Source organism: Macrosteles quadrilineatus, unplaced genomic scaffold (assembly GCF_028750875.1).
Source record: "Macrosteles quadrilineatus isolate MER2022 unplaced genomic scaffold, UCM_ALF_1.0 Scaffold_7__1_contigs__length_78375512, whole genome shotgun sequence".
Lineage (NCBI taxonomy): Eukaryota > Metazoa > Arthropoda > Insecta > Hemiptera > Cicadellidae > Macrosteles > Macrosteles quadrilineatus.
The window spans coordinates 4,643,020-4,663,834 of record NW_026542600.1 but is presented as its reverse complement, the minus strand read 5'-3'; the positions used below and the strand labels follow the sequence as shown (position 1 = coordinate 4,663,834).

The window sequence follows — 20,815 nt, the reverse complement described above, 5'->3', positions numbered from 1 at the left end:
TAGACATTCAACTGAACATCTTGGCCTACTCTACAACCGGTCAGTGCTTACTTGGAGCCTTTAAGAACAAAAGTTAATTATTGTAGTGTACTTTTTCTTAGAAATGTTGTACTTAAACAACTCTTGGTTCCAGGGTACTATTAATGTAGTGTAAGATATGTACAGTAATTATTTAGTTTTTTAAAACCTTTGCAATGATTCTAATCATGAAACCAGCAAAAAGTTATCATACAATGTTTATATCGTGGCTTCACTTAGTACTCATCCGTAAAATATTAGGATCTAATCATATAAGGTAGTTAAGACCCAACCTAAACAAGCCCCGCTTTAACGTAAACCTATACCTCGGGTTTTATGACATCTAAGGTCCAAACCCTGTGACTTGTAAATACCCCCGCCGCAGTAAACCTGCAGACTAGACGAATTTCCATTTCCTTTGATTTGATTCTCACTTAAATCTATTAAGTAGCATTAGGTTTAGCGAGTACCTAGGTTTGCTGTTACAGTTAGGATAATAAAAGTGTTTTTTTTTGTAAAAGATTAATAGCTTTGTATAAAATATAAAAAGTTCCAAGTTTGATCAAAACATATCCATAAACAATCAAACTACAACAGTTTAATTAATCTCCATAAGAATAACGTGGGGATTTTAAATTTACAACTTTTGAATTTTCTCCGTAGCCAATAAATAAAAAAAACCACTTCAATATACCCTACTAAATTATTAGTTTTTTAAGCTCTTCAGAATGGTTAAGAGGGATAGACAATTTTATGTTTAGAGGGTTGAAGTTGAAGACTTTTTAATTTTATTTTATAAGAGCACTTTTAGTGTTTCACATTCAAGAAAGATTATCTTGAAAAACAAATAATTGTAAATTAATATTCAATGAAATTTTATAAATACTATACGTTGGGTTTATTTAAACGTTGTTTAGTAATAAATAACAAATATTATGCTTGTCCAACAACTGGGTGGTTAATGAAGATACTGTATGTATATCTGTATCTGTATATAATTATCAACTGGATGAATTTTTATATGATTTTTTCTTTAAAACTATTTCACAGCCCATCCTATCTTTACTTCTTGTACGCGTTGGATGTAACGAACTTATCATGAAGGTTTTGTACAAGGATGCTATGGTTCACAAGTATTTTACATTTGAATTGATTCGATCTTTCAACTTGAAATCGTAGAATGACTGTAACATTCACAGCGTACAAAAGGCGTGTTTGTTGTCACTAATGTCAAGAAGATTTCACGGTGAACGAGAAGACTAACACTAGACTTTGTTGACTTCTATCCCAAACTCCCCAAATTCTCAAATTCTGCTTTTACTTCCACAGTCAACAACCGACGTTTGCTCATAAGCCAACTTAGACAAGCTTTGACCTTGTATGTCTCTAAAAACACAATTTTCTTGTTTGATTTTTCGTGTGTTATTTTAGGTCTAGTAATCGGGTACATCGTTGAGTAAGATGCCAACAAATATAAAAAAAACACCCATAATCTCCTTTCTTAGTGTATTTTGTGATTCCTTACCTATATTCGAGGACTCCCAAGAAACTTCAAGTCTTGGGATGATCAGTTCATGATGATTTAGAACATTGGTCATGTTCAATGGCAAACTATAACTTGTGCAGACCTTTTTACAACTATTATTTATAGAAATAAACTGCGTAATGGGCATATTTTACACTGCAATATAAATACAGACTGGCTTCACACAGCAGTCTTTGTTATTGTAATTTTATCAATGATCCAAGATGTTTCTGCAAGTGTACGTTGTTAGTTGGCTTAATGCGCTGCACACAAAGATTTATTGATGGACCATGTTTAGCATAAATACAAGCTGGACGACAACTGATGTATACTAGATAATCGTAGGACAATAGATGCCAGAAAGTGAAGTACCGAGCTGGTATGACTACTAAATACTGACACAAGACGCAGACAGGGACAGTGGACAATACACTAGAGTTGATAACGAATGTGGAACAAGAATGCCTAACATCAAGGGATCCAAGCAGAACTGAATTGAATTAATTGAATAACATTATGACTGGGATATTAAACATACCAGACTGTACTGTTGGAGTACGTCATTAAGTTTTAAAACTCATAACCAAGTAACTAACATCATAAGCATTCTAACCAATAAGTAGCATCATAACCAAGTAACTAACGCTGATGATTAAAAACTGAGAATGGTGACGACCAATGTTTACGGCATTCAACGGTGGAACTGTGGAACCACTTGAGGTACACACTTCAAACTTGGTACGTTTATGAATAATAATAGGAAGTATTGTTTTAAAAAGCATCAAGTTTCTACTTTGTATAATTTAAAAATAGCGGTCATTTTTATGTTTCAAAGGTTGATAACTAAATCAAACAATTGGATAAAAAAATACAAAGGACAAAAAGGATGAAAATTTAATTCACTTTACAAAAATTTACAATTTGTATAGGGTCATAACACAAATAACGGAGAAAAATAAGTTTTTCCTACAGTTACCTAACAATGTACATGTTCTCTCACTGATTTGAGAAAGCAAAGTGACCAATTAGCTCATTAGTGAGACAATGTTAACATTGTCTCACTCTAATTACTTTGTCTCACTCCAGATATGCAACGTGAAGGCACGAAATAGTGAGCGCGTAACATGCAGGCAATGTCGTATGCGCGCCAAATACGTTGGCAGCACTGGCTGTAAATCAGCTGGTCAGCTGTTGTACTGTTGTATTTGTCACTTCACATTAAATGTTATAATAAAAGTTCACTTCTGTGTAAAAATAAGTTATGTTTCTTCACCAATTTATATGTTTTATGGTAACTGTAGGCAAAGTATAATGTGCAACTCGAGTTTAAAGTGCAATTGCCTCACTCGAGAAACCATTCCTCACTCGCCTACGGCTTGTGAGTAAGGATTTCTCTCGAGTGAGTCAATTGCTCACTTTTCTCACTAGTTGCACAAATAACTATTCCTTAGTTGAAACTAGAAATTTGGGCAAATCCAATAAAATAGTCAATATTCCTTTACAAAAAATAAATTAAAATCTCCATTATTTGTGGTATGACCCTATAAAAATTGTACATTTCTGTACAGTAAGTTAAATTTCCATAATTTTTGTCATTTTGAATTTTTTTGTAAATCTTAAGGATTTTAGTTACTAAGCTTTGAAATATAAAAATGTTCACCATTTTGAAATTATACAGAGTAGAATCTTGATGCTTTGGAAAAGAATAGTTCATATTAGTGAATAGTTCATCATACACGTACCAAGTAAGTGTGAAGTTGGCTCCGAAGCTATAGGAAGTTATGTAAAAATACATACACACTGACAATGTTTATACGAAATTTTTGCTTTGACCTATAAGAAACGTGCCCACGGAGTTTCAGGAGAGAGTTGCAAAACACCCTGTAGAGGACAATTGTTGCTTACATACGTACAAAGTAGAAGACTGTTTATTAGGACGGTTCAATCGGAATACTAGATATTTTAGAAGGACGCTGATTGAGGTGTAGTAGTGGCAGACTATTAGACTAGAGCCAGACGCGGACGGGACCACCTTACTTGGCCAAGGCCACAAGACTTTCTCCTCTCTCGGCCCACCACACCATCGCCGAGCCGTCGCGTGTTGCTGTTCGATTTCCGTGTTTTCAGAATCTTTCGCCATTTCGTTCAAAATCACATCACCTTTCTTCAATGTAAGGTGTATTTAGGCTACATTTTACCTTTTACCTTAAACTTTTTAAATTAGCTTCAATGTTATTTGAAAGGAGTTTGGAATCTGTTATCGAGCCTTGCTAAGGAAACTTTATCGATGGGACTGCAAAGTTTGACAAATTATACTTATAAATGTGGTGAGAAATGTAATGTTTTTAATTTATAATGTGTTAAACTCGAGGGGTTATACATCTATCAACAAATGTTTCCTTTGTAACTCCTTTGGTCCACAAATCTGATTCTCATCCTAATTGAATAATTACTCCCTATTAGCACAAACTTCTCATTTTAATAGCTCCTATTTTAGGGTGTTTCCCTATAGGGAAGAAGCTATTGTAATAGGTGTGTAATAGGTGGAACGGCAAGACCTAGGCCCGAGCCCGATTTACTTATCATTGACATCAAAGACGAAGAACACGATAATTTGAGCAATTTTGGTCCGAATTTGATGAAATTTGGCATGACTTTAAAGGACTAGGTCCACTTGAAAGAGTTCGTAAACCAGCAAAATTGGATGAATAGACCGAGGGGCTATAGGGGTTTGAAACCTTTAAAAACTGGTTGTTTAAATTTTTTTCTCTTAAAGCTTAAAAATGCCAAATTTCTACTTAAGCCATCGTGTAGAGCACAAAAATCAAATAACTTTGTACGTTGAAACGTTGTTGTAGGATTAAACGTTTTGGAGAAAAACTGTAAATTTAAAATTATTATGTTATTTTTATGGAGAAAAGTGAACGGCTGTAGTTTGCTTTTTTATGGATATATTTTTATCAAACCAGGCAATTTGTTTATTTCATACTTTACTATCAAAATTTTACGAAAACGCTTTTTTCGTCCCTGTAGCACAAAACTTGAGCACTAGTTAAAAAATCTGACAAAGAAAATTTTAAGAAATATTTTATGAAAATTTTTCAGGAAATATGCATTCATACAAACAGAGATGGTCAAAATCTGCAGGTTTGCTGCAGTGGGGGCAAGAATATATGAAACACTCAACAAGAACTATTCTGCGTCCTAACGGCCTCCCACTTTTCACATTATTTTTACTGGCAAATCTTTCCCATAGCTTGCTGTGAAACAGACACAAACATTTGATTGCTAATATTTTGAACTACAGTAGAACCTCTTTAATCCGAACCCCTGTAATCCGAACGTCCACTAATCCGAACGCCTCATTTCTGTACTTAATACACAGTACAGTAGTTGTATACTGTATTTATTGATATACGCACCGTGGTTATTTCAATTGTAATGTTGTACTGTTTATTCCTTGTGTCTACTACTGTATTAAATAAACACTGTATTTTACTTTATTAAGCATTTTTCACTTTTCCCTAGCTTTGTTATGTAAAAACAACAATATGTTCTGTAATCCGAACTATTCAATAATCCGAACTACCCCTGGTCCCAATTAGTTCGGAGAGGTTCTACTGTAGTACTTAAAAATATTTTGTACAAAGCTCAACCAAGTCCTTCCTCCGTGAAAAAAAAAAAAAACAATTGAATGGCGATCATAAACGAAACTTACGTTGTTCCCTGTTTGAAAATGTAACAACAAGCTGGTTAAATAAAAGTTACGTTTCAAACAGCATCGATTTAGCTTTACAACTTGACCTACTTGCTCAATGTCTGTAACGAGTTTACTTAAGATTTATTTAATTTTTACAAATTCAACACACATTGAAATTTGCACTCAAGCCACCAGGTGATCTTGTAATTATATGTGTAAATATTTACTACATAATATGATTGAAATGAATGAATGTCCTTGTAAGAAAACACGTGTGGTTCAACAACCAATACTAGTCGAGAGTCTCCCAAAGATTTCTCCCAACCTGTTAGACCCGTCTGTGGTGAAGGTAGGCCTACATGTCCAACCAACAATAACACGAGACAAGGATATCTACTTCTCAACATTTTATCACAGGATTTAGGAAAACGTTACTTGTATTTTATCATATCGTCTTTTAAGAGGAACTAAAAGATACTATTGCTTATAATATACTTGTAATATGTTTGTATTGTTTAATATACTTTCTTGCCCCTGAGGACGGGATCAGATTATAGATCCCTACATGACGCGGAAACAAATTGTTTGTTTATTTTTTGTATTTTTATCTTGTTTGCAATAACATAGTTTGATAAACGGAAAACACGCCCGTTTAGGATTTTCTTGTTTTCTGAGTTTTTGATAAACGTCCTTTAATTTCATGTGGCATAGTATGTAGACGAACGTAAGAAGAGAGTAGAAACCTATACAGTTATTCATGAATATTTGCATCCTTACTTATTTTTATAGAGTTGTTTCGGTTTCTACTTTTAATGAGGTAATTATAATCAACCATTGGTGGTTAATATCAGTATTATCGACTTCAGGAGTCTCCCGAAGATCGAATGTGTGACTTTTAAGATGAAGACTCCTAATTTTCCCACGACAAATTTACGATACAGGCGAATTTCGAATCAAACGTGAAAACCACCACTTATTCAAACCAAAGAATTCGTTGAATTAATAATGTTTTATATTGGGCCTGGATAATAGTGTAAAGTCCTTTTCATTTTGAACCGATCTAAATAAAATCTTCACAAAACAACTCTAATGTCACTGCAGTTACTAGCCAATTTACCTACCAATACCCGTATTTAAAATGTTGCCACACCCAAAATCAATTATGTCTTTGCACACATGGAAACTTTTTAAATTTCCCCATCGAATAATACATAAATAAGATACCAGTCAGTCCCATCCCTCCGTAGTGATTAAGAAGAATAAAATCGTGATTTAATCTTACGAGCAATTTCACTTAAAAATGCAATGTCCCTAGCATAACTAAACACGCGGTGATGTTTTATCTAGGCAATTAAAACTCATCATTGAACGCAACATCCCCGGGAAGTTTCTTGCATATCCTGGAGTGTAAGCAATAGTTGGTTGCAGTTCTGCGACGTCATTACCCATAAATTCGTTCGAGCTTGACCAATGTCTACAAAGCATGCCTAGCCAAACACTATTCTTATTAACGGATTCCTTTTAGCGAATTTCCTCTATAAGGAATAAACTTTTACCGTAGGTATCATGGCAAGACCTACATTCAGGATCCATTTACTTGTTGGTTTTATGTACCCAGAGGCCAAAAATACGATTCTTAAAAAATCTAATATATTTATTTTTACCTGGTCGTACAACAGGAGACATTTGTCAAAAGCTATAACTCGTTTTTTGCTCTGATTTAGAGACAGCATTTTATCGGCCTGGAAGTTAATTTGTGTGAGGTATTGCTATAATGACATGACTCACATCTCAGAATTGAGAGGATTTGTTCTGTGACTAAAAAGGATGTTATTTTGAGGAAATCTTGCTGGGATGAGATATTATATGGAGCAGATATTGATGAGTAATGATAATCACAGGAAGGCTTGCTGGGATTAGATATTTTATAGAGGAGATATTGATGAGTAATGATAATCAGACTAAGGCTTGCTGGGATGAGATATTATAATATAGAGGAGATATTGATGAGTAATGATAATCAGACTAAGGCTTGCTGGGATGAGATATTATATAGAGCAGATATTGATGAGTAATGATAATCACAGGAAGGCTTGCTGGGATGAGATATTTTATAGAGGAGATATTGATGAGTAATGATAATCAGACTAAGGCTTGCTGGGATGAGATATTATATAGAGGAGATATTGATGAGTAATGATAATCAGAGGAAGGCTTACTGGGATGAGATGTTATATAGAGGAGATATTGATGAGTAATGATAATCAGAGGAAGGCTTAATGGGATGATATGTTATATGGAGGAGATATTGATGAGTAATGATAATCGGAGGAAGGCTTGCTGGGATGATATATTATATGGAGCAGATATTAATAAGTAATGATAATCAGAGGAAGGCTTGCTGGGATGAGACACTACTTTGAGGTATCGTTACTTACAGGAGTTTTAGTTCGGAGGACAATCATTTGAAGGAGGTACACATATCTGAAGTGAAACGTCTTGTCGATGTGAAATCGAGCCCAAACTCGACATGTGAAATAATTGTTTCTAACCACTTCCTACGTGCCGTAGCCCAATAAGTGTCATAAACCAAAGTTTTCTTTTCCTCCCATCATCCTCATTCATATTTATAGGGCGTAAAGCATTGTCAAGGCTCGCAACTCCAAGTCCAAGGGCGTATCTCCGCGTCAAGCATAAACCTTCCGAGCATTTTAAGTAGTTTCCTCTCGGTTGTTAATAAATAGGACCTCGTTGGTTAAAAACAACGTATGACCATCTTTACCAAAGCTCTTGGGTTCGGATAACTCGTCGAGTTATACTAATCGCCGGTTTTGGGGAGATTTTGTCTTGGATAATACAACACGGCTTTAGGAGAGCAATGTTAGTAGCATTAACAAATAACAATGCTCATTGGACTCGATCGTCCTAATGTTTTTGCGCATTACTTAATTGTATGAATCGTCTTCTGATATGTTAACTTCAAGAAAAAATGCACGTCCACTTATCGTTTTGTAAAAATTTACAACATGTTACTGTATTTCGGAAGTATGCATTTTAAGTTTGCACAAAGTTAACACGCTTTAAGTGTCGTAAAATCACTGATTAATTGTTTAACAATGGTTGAGAACATTATTTCATGTGGGGAGGGGGTCATACAGGTCTATCAACTACTAGGCAACCTTATGTACTATCTAACTTTAGAAAGCGCTGAATCTCAAAATTGTTGTAGGGAAACTGTACACGCTAAAAAATCCGCAATTCAACGTACGCTATGGAAGCTCAAGGGCATGGAGTACTAAAACTTAAAACGCCTCAATGCCTGCAGCATGTTATATGACCTTGCTCTGTGCCAATAGGCTACAGACATCCAGTGCATATAAACCATCCGGAAGTTCCTCATACAGTAGGGCACTTCCGGTGGTTACAAAACCATTAGAATTAGAGAAGCTCAGCAACCGAGTCATATAACGAACTGTGATGGTCTAGTCCTAGTGTACGAAAAACAGCATTTGGCGAATGGTAAACCAAAGGCAAATTTCAGCCGATAGTTTTTATGTTTTGCAAGACTGTTTTCAATTATCTTAATAATTTCCAACCAAGCGTTGTATACAAAATAAAAACGAGAAGAGGCTTGGATCGTAGTAGTATCATACGTTGAGTAACATTTAACATGCAGCGGTTGCGATAGATTCTGCGGACCGTGACGTTGCGAGTGAGAGGTGACAAGTTAGCAGAGGAATATGATCGAGATATGATGAGCTTTTGTTGTTTAAGAACTTAAAGGAACAAGTAATGAAAGAGTGATGGAATGTTTATGTATATCTTCTTATTTATAACCCATAGTTTAACCTGCAGTTATTTTATTTGCCGTTATTATTTGGGAGGCATTGAAGTACTTGCATCGCTTGGTTGGCAGAGTTCATTATTCATGTAGATATCGAGTATCGTTGTTGATTGCATCTTCATTGAAGCCTCACGCCAATTTGTTTTATTTTGTTAGTTTTACACATAATTTTGCGTCAAACAGTTTTGTAATTCAGTATCCCTGGCTGATAGGACGTTTGTACCTAGGGTTGCTGCTATGAAGGTATTTTCTCCCATTATTTTCTCCCATCGCCACTCCACAACGAACCGCAGTGGGCGTTTTCTTTGTAACGTATTCGAAAGCGTGAAAGCATAATTGATCATTGGTCTCAATATGCGCTCGCTTTTCCATAATTAACATTAGTAAATTGAATTAAGTAGAGGTCGTGCCTGGATTCTACGGATGCAGAAATATTTCTAGTTCAAATAAGAATTTCCTTGTAGCACTAATTGATTAATCTAAATGTAGTACACATTAGTTTATGTAGAAAAATTCTTAAAATAGTTTTGATTAAAAATCTTCTTCCGAGCTACCTATTCAGTAACTTTGGTAAATAATTTGAAAAAACCCTTCCTTACTTGTTTACGAATACGAATCATTCTTTAGGTGGATTCATTACTATTTTACCTTTCAGGATAACTACAGAGAAGAGTTATACCTTTACATTCCCTTTGTTACTCGTTAATAGTAGTTTACGCAACGATTGCGTTAAGTGAGTCTTTACGACACGAGTAGAAAATTTAAGGCACGAGCCTTGGCGAGTGCCTTAAAAAAACTTCTACGAGTGTCGTAAAGACTATTAACGCGAGTTGCGTACACTACTTTACCTACGACCGTTTTTTAATCACTATCAATCTGGATTTAATTACTAACAATCACTACTGATAACTTTTTAGAGAGGTTATGTTTTCGTGTATTGTCATTGCCACTGAAAGTGATGCAACGACTTGTATAATCAGCTGATTTCCTGTAATTACGTGTTTGTTAAACTTTGTTTAATATTACATTGCTAGCAGCATTCTTACCATAAATAATATTGTATCAGGTACAATTCGGCAAATATTTCATTTATTTTTGGACTTCCACCAACTTAATTAAGAATTAAGAATACGCGAGTATCAACATGAACAAGTCGGATCAACAATTTAAATTGGTCAACTGATCAGCTGATCAGCTGATTAGTTGACGTTCGAAGCATTACAATTTTAATTATTTTCTCTCAATACTTGAACCTCATTGGTCCGTTACCTGTGTGGATATGAGAAAACTATGCGGATATGAAATAAAACTATGCGGATATGAAAGTAAACAGCTGTAAAGTGAAACTTTTCAATTCTAAGAACTGGACTGAAATGGCTACTTTAAAAAACGGTCGTAGGTAAAATATTTTACCGTAATATGCAAAACCTTTCAAACTTGTAGAAAAGTGATCTACACTGATACATAACTGTTTCAAATAAAAGTGTGCAGGTTTGCTGTGGCTGAGAATGTGAGATTCACTTGTCTGGTAGGTGGAGAAAGTGCGACACAGTGACCCAGCCCAAGGTCGACATTGTCTAGATATCACACAGATTCATCTCGTGGTCATCGTCAAGCCTCAACAATCTTTTTGAATAGCCCAAAGGCCCCGACTCCTAAAGCAATGCAGTAGTTTTCTTATATGAATGTTCTACTTTTTACCATCTGCTTTAACATTTCCACAAGTCCCATCATGAAATCAAACATTGCGATGTTTAATCTTTTGATTTTTAACTCAAGACCCTTGATCAACAAATCTCTTCGTATTCCCAAAAGTGTACGAACGACGCATAGTGAAAATTCTGGTTAGAGACTGTTCCTGGTTTTTAAGAATTCTTTTCTATATAATATTTGGAGGATTAATTATTTTTTTAATACTTCAATTTGACAGATAAGGCATTTTAAATCTGTTAATATTTCTAATTATTTTTTTAAAGACCAAGTAAAGATATTCATATTGAAAGAGGAGGAAAGTTTTCAGTTAACGGAGTCGACTGGTGCAAGAGGCCAAATGTTGAACAACAGGTCAAAAGTCAAAAGGTATTTTATTTTGACCTTTTGTTTGAAACCGTGACGTTGGACCTCATGGCTCCCACTCCTCCCAAACGAATGGACACTTGATTACGTAATAAGAGTTGTGCAAGTTAGAGTTTCTATAATTTGATCAATGTTGACTGTATTGACATACCGTGTGATATGATTAAGACACGTAGGCATATAATGCATAGCGTTAAAACTCCCGTGTTACGTTATCGACGTAAGCGTTTAACTTATTAAATCTGAAGATAACATTTTATATATAACATGCAAATGTCTGTACCACTAAAGTATCATCATTTTTCGGCCTTCTACTCAACTCTTTCCTGAAGCTATACAATGTTTAAATTAATTAGATAAATACGTTACTTAGTTTTAGAGTGAGTTTCAGTAACAGCTGTTTTGCAAATTAACTCATGTCAGAACTGAGCCAAGAATAATTCTTTTCAATATAATAACAAGTGCCAAAAAAAATTAAAAACTTGTTGAAAAATTGTTGCAAGATACTGCTTTTAGTGTGCAAAGAAGTGTATTTCTTATACACTAAGTCAGAGAAACCCCTGTCAATCAACGAATATTTAAAAAACATTCATACATATAGAGGCTATTGTTTGTTGGTAAAAATGTATAATTCAGTTATAAACTGAAAATATATTTACACTCTATTATGTTCTCATGTGTATTGTAATGCATGTAAAACATAGCTGAATAAATGTTAAAAGATCCAAAATTGAAAGAAGTTTTGATTTCCAATTCACCATTCCGACAACAGTAGTAAATAAATTTCTCTTACAAATATAAGATAGGCCTAATGGGTATGTTTTAGGTGTTTTGTAGGCTAGAGAACAATACTGTATGTATATCGTGTACTCGACTATTTGTTAAGCCATTTCGAGGGTTTTAACTAAACTAACCAATCTTTTGCTCTGACTCATAACTGTTTTGAAATCCGATCTGCAAGCAACGGTTTGGAGCAGAGAAGTTCATATTCAAGCCATGCTGAGAATTGGGTTGCTATGTTGATTTTGTCGCTCCGCTCTGTGGTTTACATTTTCAACCGATAATATTTTCTCGGCGAATCATCTGGCCTGTGGTATTCTATCTTCCGTAATGGTATATAATTGTAAATGCTGGAGTGTCCCTCGAGGTAATCAAACAGGCACAAGAATGGAAAACTCATAAACCAAGAACGGATCCACAAGGACTGGTTTGTTTTATTTCTCCTTCGTTGTACGCCAATTGTGCATCGTAGAGATATGAGATAAGGTCATAGCTAAGCTTTAGAGCCTTTTGACTGTAAAATTTGTGTTTTCTAGATAACCGACTGAACTATAAGTTATAATGTGGACAGCTATAAGCCCCGACCTAGATTTACGTAATTTGTTTTATTTATTACAAAATTCCATATGTAGTTTCGCAAACTTGATAACATAATCTAGACATGACAAAGGTACAATCCTCGAAGCTGTAGGTTTAACATTAAATGTAAAACAAAATGCACAACTCTAACCTGTAGGCTATGCTGTAAATATACACCCAACCTTATTGTGTTGCAAAAGTAAGGGTGGAAACACTTTATTGTGTAGCTTCCTACTCGTTACTACTTTTTTCATCTATTTGATCAAGCCTATTTTATTTATACAATACATTCTTCTTGAAGTTGGAGAATAACGGATTTTCAAGATATCAATAGGCCTACTCTTAGTTGAATGTATTGTAATTCAAAGGTGGATTAGGATATCCTAGATAAATTAAACTCGATCACAATATTTCATCACTATAGAGCCTATATAGTGACCATTTTCTGCAAGAGCTGGATTTGAATGGCCGATACGAATCTGACGTTGGAAAATAAGTGAAGGTCGACCTGGCCCGTGTATCTATATTTTTCGCCATACTGCATCCTAAGCAACATGAAACTCCGCCAACACAATAATAAATTCACACTCATAATACATGTCTAAATGGAGAAGTACTGGTCTAAATATATAGAAGTTACTGTATTGAAACGTGCAATATGATGCGATAGCAAACTCAACATTTTGATAATGATACAATAATATTTTTAACAATCCGAACTATTTTTACAGCAACATCAGCGGACGACTTATGCCAGAAAATAATTTTACAGCTGATTTCTAATCTTCGACTCGAGGTGAAACATGTTTAGACCATAAAATCACGTATTTAAAACATCCGTGTTTTGCACGAATACTAGAAAAATACCGGTATGGATCTTCAACATGGCCCGAAAGTAAACATTATTTTACATTGTTTAAATGGAACTGTCTAAACCAAATCCTATTAGTATAGGATTCGGGCCAAAAACGTCATTTGTTTATGTTTATGATCCATGCCGGTATTTTTTTAGTATTCGTGGTGTTATGACTTGTTCGTCAAGAAATAGTTTACACCGTATACAAGGTCGCAACAACGCTAGCAGAAACCATTAAGGCCAAATGATGACACGTCCGTTCCGTAGGTTGACGCAATCGTTGCCGCACTTTCTACCCTTTGCAATGCAGCCGATGCGTTTTCGCGAGTGCAGTGAATGTTGCACAACTTCAGTTTGTCCATTCCTTTGTTGTCGACAATGCTTCTTTCAATGAATTCACGCTCTAAAAGGAATGTGTGATCCAAGTAAAATACGCGTAACGTTTTATACGTAACTTAATCTCGCATTTAAACTACATGAGATCAAATTGTAAATTATCCCGTATATATGATTAGTTTCTGCTTTCGTTATATGTAGGTGAAACGATTGTTTGGAAGGTCGTCTGAAAAGTTTGAAAAGTTGCTGTTTAAAAATCCAATGGTGTTGACTATTTTGACTTAAACAACAAATCAGTTCTTACTGATTACATAAAACAGATACAAATAAAAGTATTGAGCTTTGAAATTACCATGTAGATAAATAAATATGTGTAGATATTGTTATTATGTACATTTTTAGCAGCCACTATTTACATCAAAGTTATTAGTTAATGACGTAATCAAAGTTATTCTTAATTAAAATTATTTATATCGCTTAGTTTTGTTATATTTGTAGGTTTAACAAACCTGTTGTAAGATGGCTAAATGTAGTAACCATCCAACGCTGAATAAAACATCGCAATCCTTTGTTAAATATGTTAAGTCAAGATATAGTAACATATAAATATTATTTTCAACACACACACATCTGGTTTTCAACCAATGTTACTTCAGATAATAAGTTTGAGCCACCATTGAACATTATTAGTTATCAGACACTTTATTTTGGGTACGTTGTGATTTCTGGTCGCTATGTATATGATGATCAAAAGGATCGAAAGAATACCAAACAATACCAAGACACTGGAGATGTAGACGTAGATTCATGTTCAAAAGCGAAATTATATCTCCACAAACTTGGATAGTTACTATATTTAATTAAATTGGTGTAAATACCTGCTTCGTAGCAATCCTAATTGTTACTAGTGTCGCAACTAGTTTCGACTTTCTACAAAGCAACAGTTGTAAAAATCAGTAGTAAAAACTCCAGATGTTTGATAAAAATAGTAAAAATAATAAAAACATTAGTATATAGCATTTTTATACACCCTGTATACAAAAAGGTGGCCGAATATGTTAAAACCTGCGCCATTATAAGCTTTCCAACTATATGCCACACGATTGAGGTTTAGATAAGCTTTTGTTTGTTTTAGTGGTTTGAATACCAGAAAACAGGGAACTTTTTTTACGGTTTTTACTGTTCAAGCTGAAACAAAAATACAACTTTTGCTTAATACATGCCGACTTTCTATGTTTTAAATTTTAAAGACACCATGTTTTGTAGTCTTCAAATCACTAAAGCGTACATAAGCAGACATAAAGCTCAATGGTGTAGCATATGGTTGGAAAGCTTATAAAATGGTGCAGTTTTTAACATAATCGGCCACTTTTTTGTTTACAGGGTGTAGAAAAATCCAATAGACCTATGTTAAAAAAAAATTAATTAAAGATCTTAATATTTATCTTTGAATTTATTTACAATGGAGTTTTTACTAATGATCCTCCGTCATTTTCTATTATTCTTTTTCAAAATTTAATGTAGAACACGAAAACGACATTATCAACTCAAATCCATATACAGGTAATTGAGAAATTGCTGTATTAAGTTTAAAAACATGGTTATCTTTGAAAAGCTTAAAATAATTCTTTGGGAAGATAATTTTTAGACTTGGAAGCTCTTATATGCATCATCACACTTCATTTACTTTGTACTTACACCAAAAAATGCCGTCACACTAATGACCAATCACCCTGCATAATAGGTAGGTTCTTTTGAATCATTGCATCTCCTAGACTATGTTTGCAAATGTTCTCATAGATGTTTGACATGTTGCAGGATCATGGAGCTGTTACTTCACAATCTCAGAGACTCTTCTCCTCACAACAAGCCGGTCCAGGACCTCTCCCTGACTACCAGAACGTCGACCCGTACAGACTTCTCGAGGACGATCTGAAAGACATTTACCGCGATATCCGACAGGTAAGCTTCTCAACCTAGCGGTCACTAGATTATGTGTTGTTTGTCATTTGCTCCGACTAGAAAATTGCCAAATTCAGTATTTGCAGTCGTTAACTGGACAGCTTGAACGAGTAAACAATACTTAGTTGATAGGAGCAGAAAAGTCCACTCGACTTAACAATTAAATTCTGTAAATTATGTCTCTGTAATAAGCTTTTTGAAATGTCTAAATTTTAAATCTACTACCCACCATTTGTAGCACCTGCGTTCAAAGAAAAAAAGTAATGATATGCTGTACTATATTTGCAAGCAAAGCGAGGCATTTGAACAATTCTTTTCCACTTGAATTATTAATTACTTGACACCGTTGTAAAACTGAATATAACGTACCATTATTGACATATACCATGATTGGCGTTGCGTCACGTGCAGGGGACCGTCACGTACGTCAGCCACATCACACCCCTTCATTATCATTATCAGTCACTGTCCCCAGTCTCCAGCAATCATGTCAAGGCACTGGCATAATTATACTGAGTTTAATGTGCTCGTTTACGTCTCTTACAAAATCTTCATTTCATTGTGTCCAGGTGCTAGAGAAGTTGGAGTGTGGGGCATACAATCCACATTTTTTTTGTTAAACTTTTTCGTAGGCGAATTTTTATATCCTTAATCACGATTTTCACCTGCGGCTTTAGTAATAGGTGTTATATTACATGTAATTAATTCCTCGATAAGCTATCTTTCAAAAGAACCACAATGCGATCAACTAATATCGAATTTGATCATTACTTATTTTAGATACGCCCGTAGAATTTTTATATATTTTTCCAAATAAAAATTAGAATCGTCTCAAGATGGGTTTCCAACATTAGGTCTACTAAGCTTTGTTATTTAGTGATTTCTGCGCTTCGTAGTGAATGTTGTCTGAGCATTTAGTAATTTGTAGTTAGATGTTTACCATAATTAATGGTTTTTTAGTTAGATGTTTACCATAATTAATGGTTTTTTAGTTAGATGTTTACCATAATTAATGGTTTTTTAGTTAGATGTTTACCATAATTAATGGGGTTTTAGTTAATGTTTACCATAATTAATGGTTTTTTGGTTAGATGTTTACCATAATTAATGGTTTTTCGTTTTTATTTAATATTTTTTATTAGTTACATAAAAACTACTTTCGTATAAGTTTTATAAATATATCGGCTTAAAGCTTGTAGATTGGAATCCATTTTACTAAATATTGGTCGAATTTGACCTATTGTTTTATCCAAAATAAAAATTTTAAGATAAGTATTACCGACGCAGCAAACCTGCAGTCTAAGCGAATTTTTATTTAAATGGCTGGATTTTTACTCAAATATTCCGTTAAATATGTATGTTTTAATAACATTAATTTAATGAGTTCTTAGGCTTCCTGCTACAGAGTAGGTCAAAATGTGTGGTTTTCCATTGAAATGTCGATAGCTTAGTATGAAATAAACGAAATTGCCAAAATTGATAAAAAATATATCCCTAAACAAGCATACAACAAAAGTTTATCTATTCTCTATAAGAATAACAAGGGAATTTTTAATTTTTTTTTTATTGTCCCCGCAACCGTTACGCATACAACAACGCTTCAATTTAGTAAAATATTTGTTTGTTTTATTAAGATCTAAAAAATAAGTTTATAAAGAAATTGGAAAATGTTATGTTTGTTAGTATTTACACAAACGAGGGCTACTTTAAATTCTAGTAGGTAAATTAAAATACCTAAGTACCCTAAAAACACTTTATTTTTAACGAAATGTTTGTATATATATTTATATACATGGAACGGTGGGAGTTTTTCCTCTGGGGACCTCAAAACCAAATAGTAAATGGGGTGTAAGTCTTATCATGAGTCCCACGGTTTATAGCTTATTTCCTATATGGGAAACTCGCTAAGATTCTTACCAAATAACATCGCTTTACAACGATTTACGACTCTCAGCTTATAGGAATTCGCTAAAACTGCAAGGAGATCTATGGGAAATTTGCTAAAACCAAATGAACATTATGTAATGATTCAATTTTATAAAGCAACACCACAGAAATATGAGTAAGGTAAATACTGTATAGAACACCCTTTAATGTAGATCAAGTATATGAGTAAGGTAAATACTGTATAGAACACCCTTTAATGTAGATCAAGTATATGAGTAGGGTAAATACTGTATAGAACACCCTTTAATGTAGATCAATTATATGAGTAAGGTTTTTCTGTATAGAACACCCTTTAATGTAGAACAAGTATATGAGTAAAGTAAATACTGTATAGAACACCCTTTAATGTATTTCAAGTATATGAGTAAGGTAAATACTGTATAGAACACCCTTTAATGTATTTCAAGTATATGAGTAAGGTAAATACTGTATAGAACACCCTTTAATGTAGTTCAAGTATATGGGTAAGGTAAATGCTGTATAGAACACCCTTTAATGTATTTCAAGTATATGAGTAAGGTAAATACTGTATAGAACACCCTTTAATGTAGTTCAAGTATATGAGTACGGTAAATACTGTATAGAACACCCTTTAATGTAGATCAAGTATATGAGTAGGGTAAATACTGTATAGAACACCCTTTAATGTAGATCAATTATATGAGTAAGGTTTTTCTGTATAGAACACCCTTTAATGTAGAACAAGTATATGAGTAAAGTAAATACTGTATAGAACACCCTTTAATGTATTTCAAGTATATGAGTAAGGTAAATACTGTATAGAACACCCTTTAATGTATTTCAAGTATATGAGTAAGGTAAATACTGTATAGAACACCCTTTAATGTAGTTCAAGTATATGGGTAAGGTAAATGCTGTATAGAACACCCTTTAATGTAGATCAAGTATATGAGTAAGGTAAATACTGTATAGAACACCCTTTAATGTAGTTCAATTACTCTTCATACCAGTTTTTCAAACAAACGAAACTTGTTCGTGCGTCTGATAATTGCAGATGAAAGCTGATGCGGAGAAAGGCGTCTCTCGTGCGCCATGACCATCACACATAAACGCGCATGCAAGCTTTCAGTTGGTTGTTTACTATTTGTTAGCAACTGCGTTTCTTAATCATCTAAGGCTACACCACTACACCAATTAAAAAATTATATTGTTCATTTTCTGTACGCTAAATCAATCTAAATTAATTTGGTTATCGCAACACTTCGTAACGTACTTACGTATTGTAAAAATAATTGTATCGATGATAAATTGATCTAAGTTGTTGAGTTATTAATTTAAAATATTTTATGGCTGCCGATATATTACTGTAAGTGAAAATCTACAGGTGCAGTATGATGACCCGCAAGTTTCAGCTTTAGGAATATTTGTTACATACAAAACGACGTAGTTCTTTCTCCATGTTTTGTTTACAAATTGTAAAATTAATTAAGGTGCAAACTAATGTTCCTCGTTTGCAACTTGTTAGCCATATATTTTTGTCATAATTTCCATTAACAATAACCTTAAAATGATTTACATGTTTTACAAGCAAGTAATACAGTTTTTTTTACCAAAATGTACTTAACAATTTATTTGCTAGGATTTCTCTAGTAGAACTACAAGGTATCCTATGGGAACAAAAATGCAAAGAATGTGTCCTTTGTTAAGAATAACTTCGTTTAAATTATTTCAAATACACATCATCTGCATGGTATATTTCATGAAACCTAACAGTTTTTGTCCAAACGTAATACCACATACAGTATGTTTAAAATTGCATTTTATAACTCACATTTATGCTTTGATAATTGTTCGATTGAAACAGAAAGCCACTTGCCGAAAACGGGATGGAAAAAGTCCCGGGACGTATAAATGTTTATAAAAACAAAATAATAAAGATAGAGCTACAAAACATGAAACAAAGTACCTAGAATACAAATAGTTTTCCGTTTGAGTTCGGGCTTGCCGAATTGTATTCACTTATAAAAACGTTTTATTTAAAGTGCATATCAACCTATGCTTACATAGAATACATTCTTCTTATTCATAGCTCGCCGAGGAGGTTTTAAAATGTTTTTGTCCAGTAACCTTGTTACAAGTTTTATAGCTCCATCTCTATTATTTTATCCGTCCCGAGACTTTTTCCCTCCCTGCATATTTTTACCACCTCATACGCCTCTATAGCCCACACGGGAACCCGCCAATCTCTTGTTTCAAAGTTGGGACTAAAATGGCTTTTTGTGACCAACTCAAGTTTAACGATTTAAGTTACGAAAAATGAACGTGAGCAAGAGTCGCATTAGGTATTTAAATAGCTAACTGAGCAATCTGCAAAATAGAAAATAGGAGATTGTGTATTCTTTCCCACATTGTTGTTTAAATCTGTGATTGTGTAACTTATGGGACTACATCTTACTCAATCGTTAGCGAATTCAGTCCATTCATCCGCATTAGCCCGGTTGGTTATGCAACTCTTCTTTCATTCATCGTCCAACAGACTCATAATAACCCTAATGATCTCAACTCCGTCTCAATGCTCTGCTTTCACTTTTGACAGCTTTTTGAACCGTTAGAGGCAGGCCTACTTAAAGCTTGATAGTTTTGTGGTATGTTGTATCGCGATATGAAGACTATGATATATTTTGTGTTAACTGTTTGCTGCAATCTTGTTTTGCTCACGTGTCACTCTTTATTCTGCGATTGTATACGAGTACTGTACAATAAAAGTCAAAGAAAGCAAGATGATTGCTATTTTTACTAGTGTTAACATCCCGTGTTGGAGCAGTTCTGCTTGTGTATACAATTATAGCCCTTCTATTTTCCCTCTAATATCAGCGTTAAGAGCGTTAGGTCTAATAGACTTAGTAGAACCTTGTCGTGGATTAAACAGCATAAAGACTTTTCAGGAACTATATTTTTTAAATACACAATCCTAACGCATAATTTACACGTCTATGGAAAATTGAATATCCAAAAGGTGTTTTCAAAGGTGTATGAGAGATTTACGAAAATTTAATGTGTAATCTGTTTAGATTGTCCTATGTCTATTGTTTTTTTGTAAATGCGAACACCTCTTATCCATTATATTTATTGATATTTTTGAACAACTTTGCGTTTAATTATTTTGATAATTGTTTACATTAGTTAAGCGCGCGATAACGTCCAAATGTTGGATGGATTCTACGAAGTAAA

At 34.0% G+C, this 20,815-nt stretch overlaps 1 protein-coding gene across 1 annotated transcript in view; it reads left to right on the top strand.

The window, feature by feature from the left end:
- LOC128997955 (all trans-polyprenyl-diphosphate synthase PDSS1-like) overlaps positions 1–20,815 on the top strand; it is an 83,449-nt gene that overhangs the window by 26,586 nt on the left and 36,048 nt on the right. Inside the window, exon 2 of the mRNA XM_054423816.1 lies at positions 15,533–15,676. Coding sequence (XP_054279791.1) covers positions 15,533–15,676 — 144 coding nt within the window. The remainder of the gene's footprint in view (positions 1–15,532; positions 15,677–20,815) is intronic.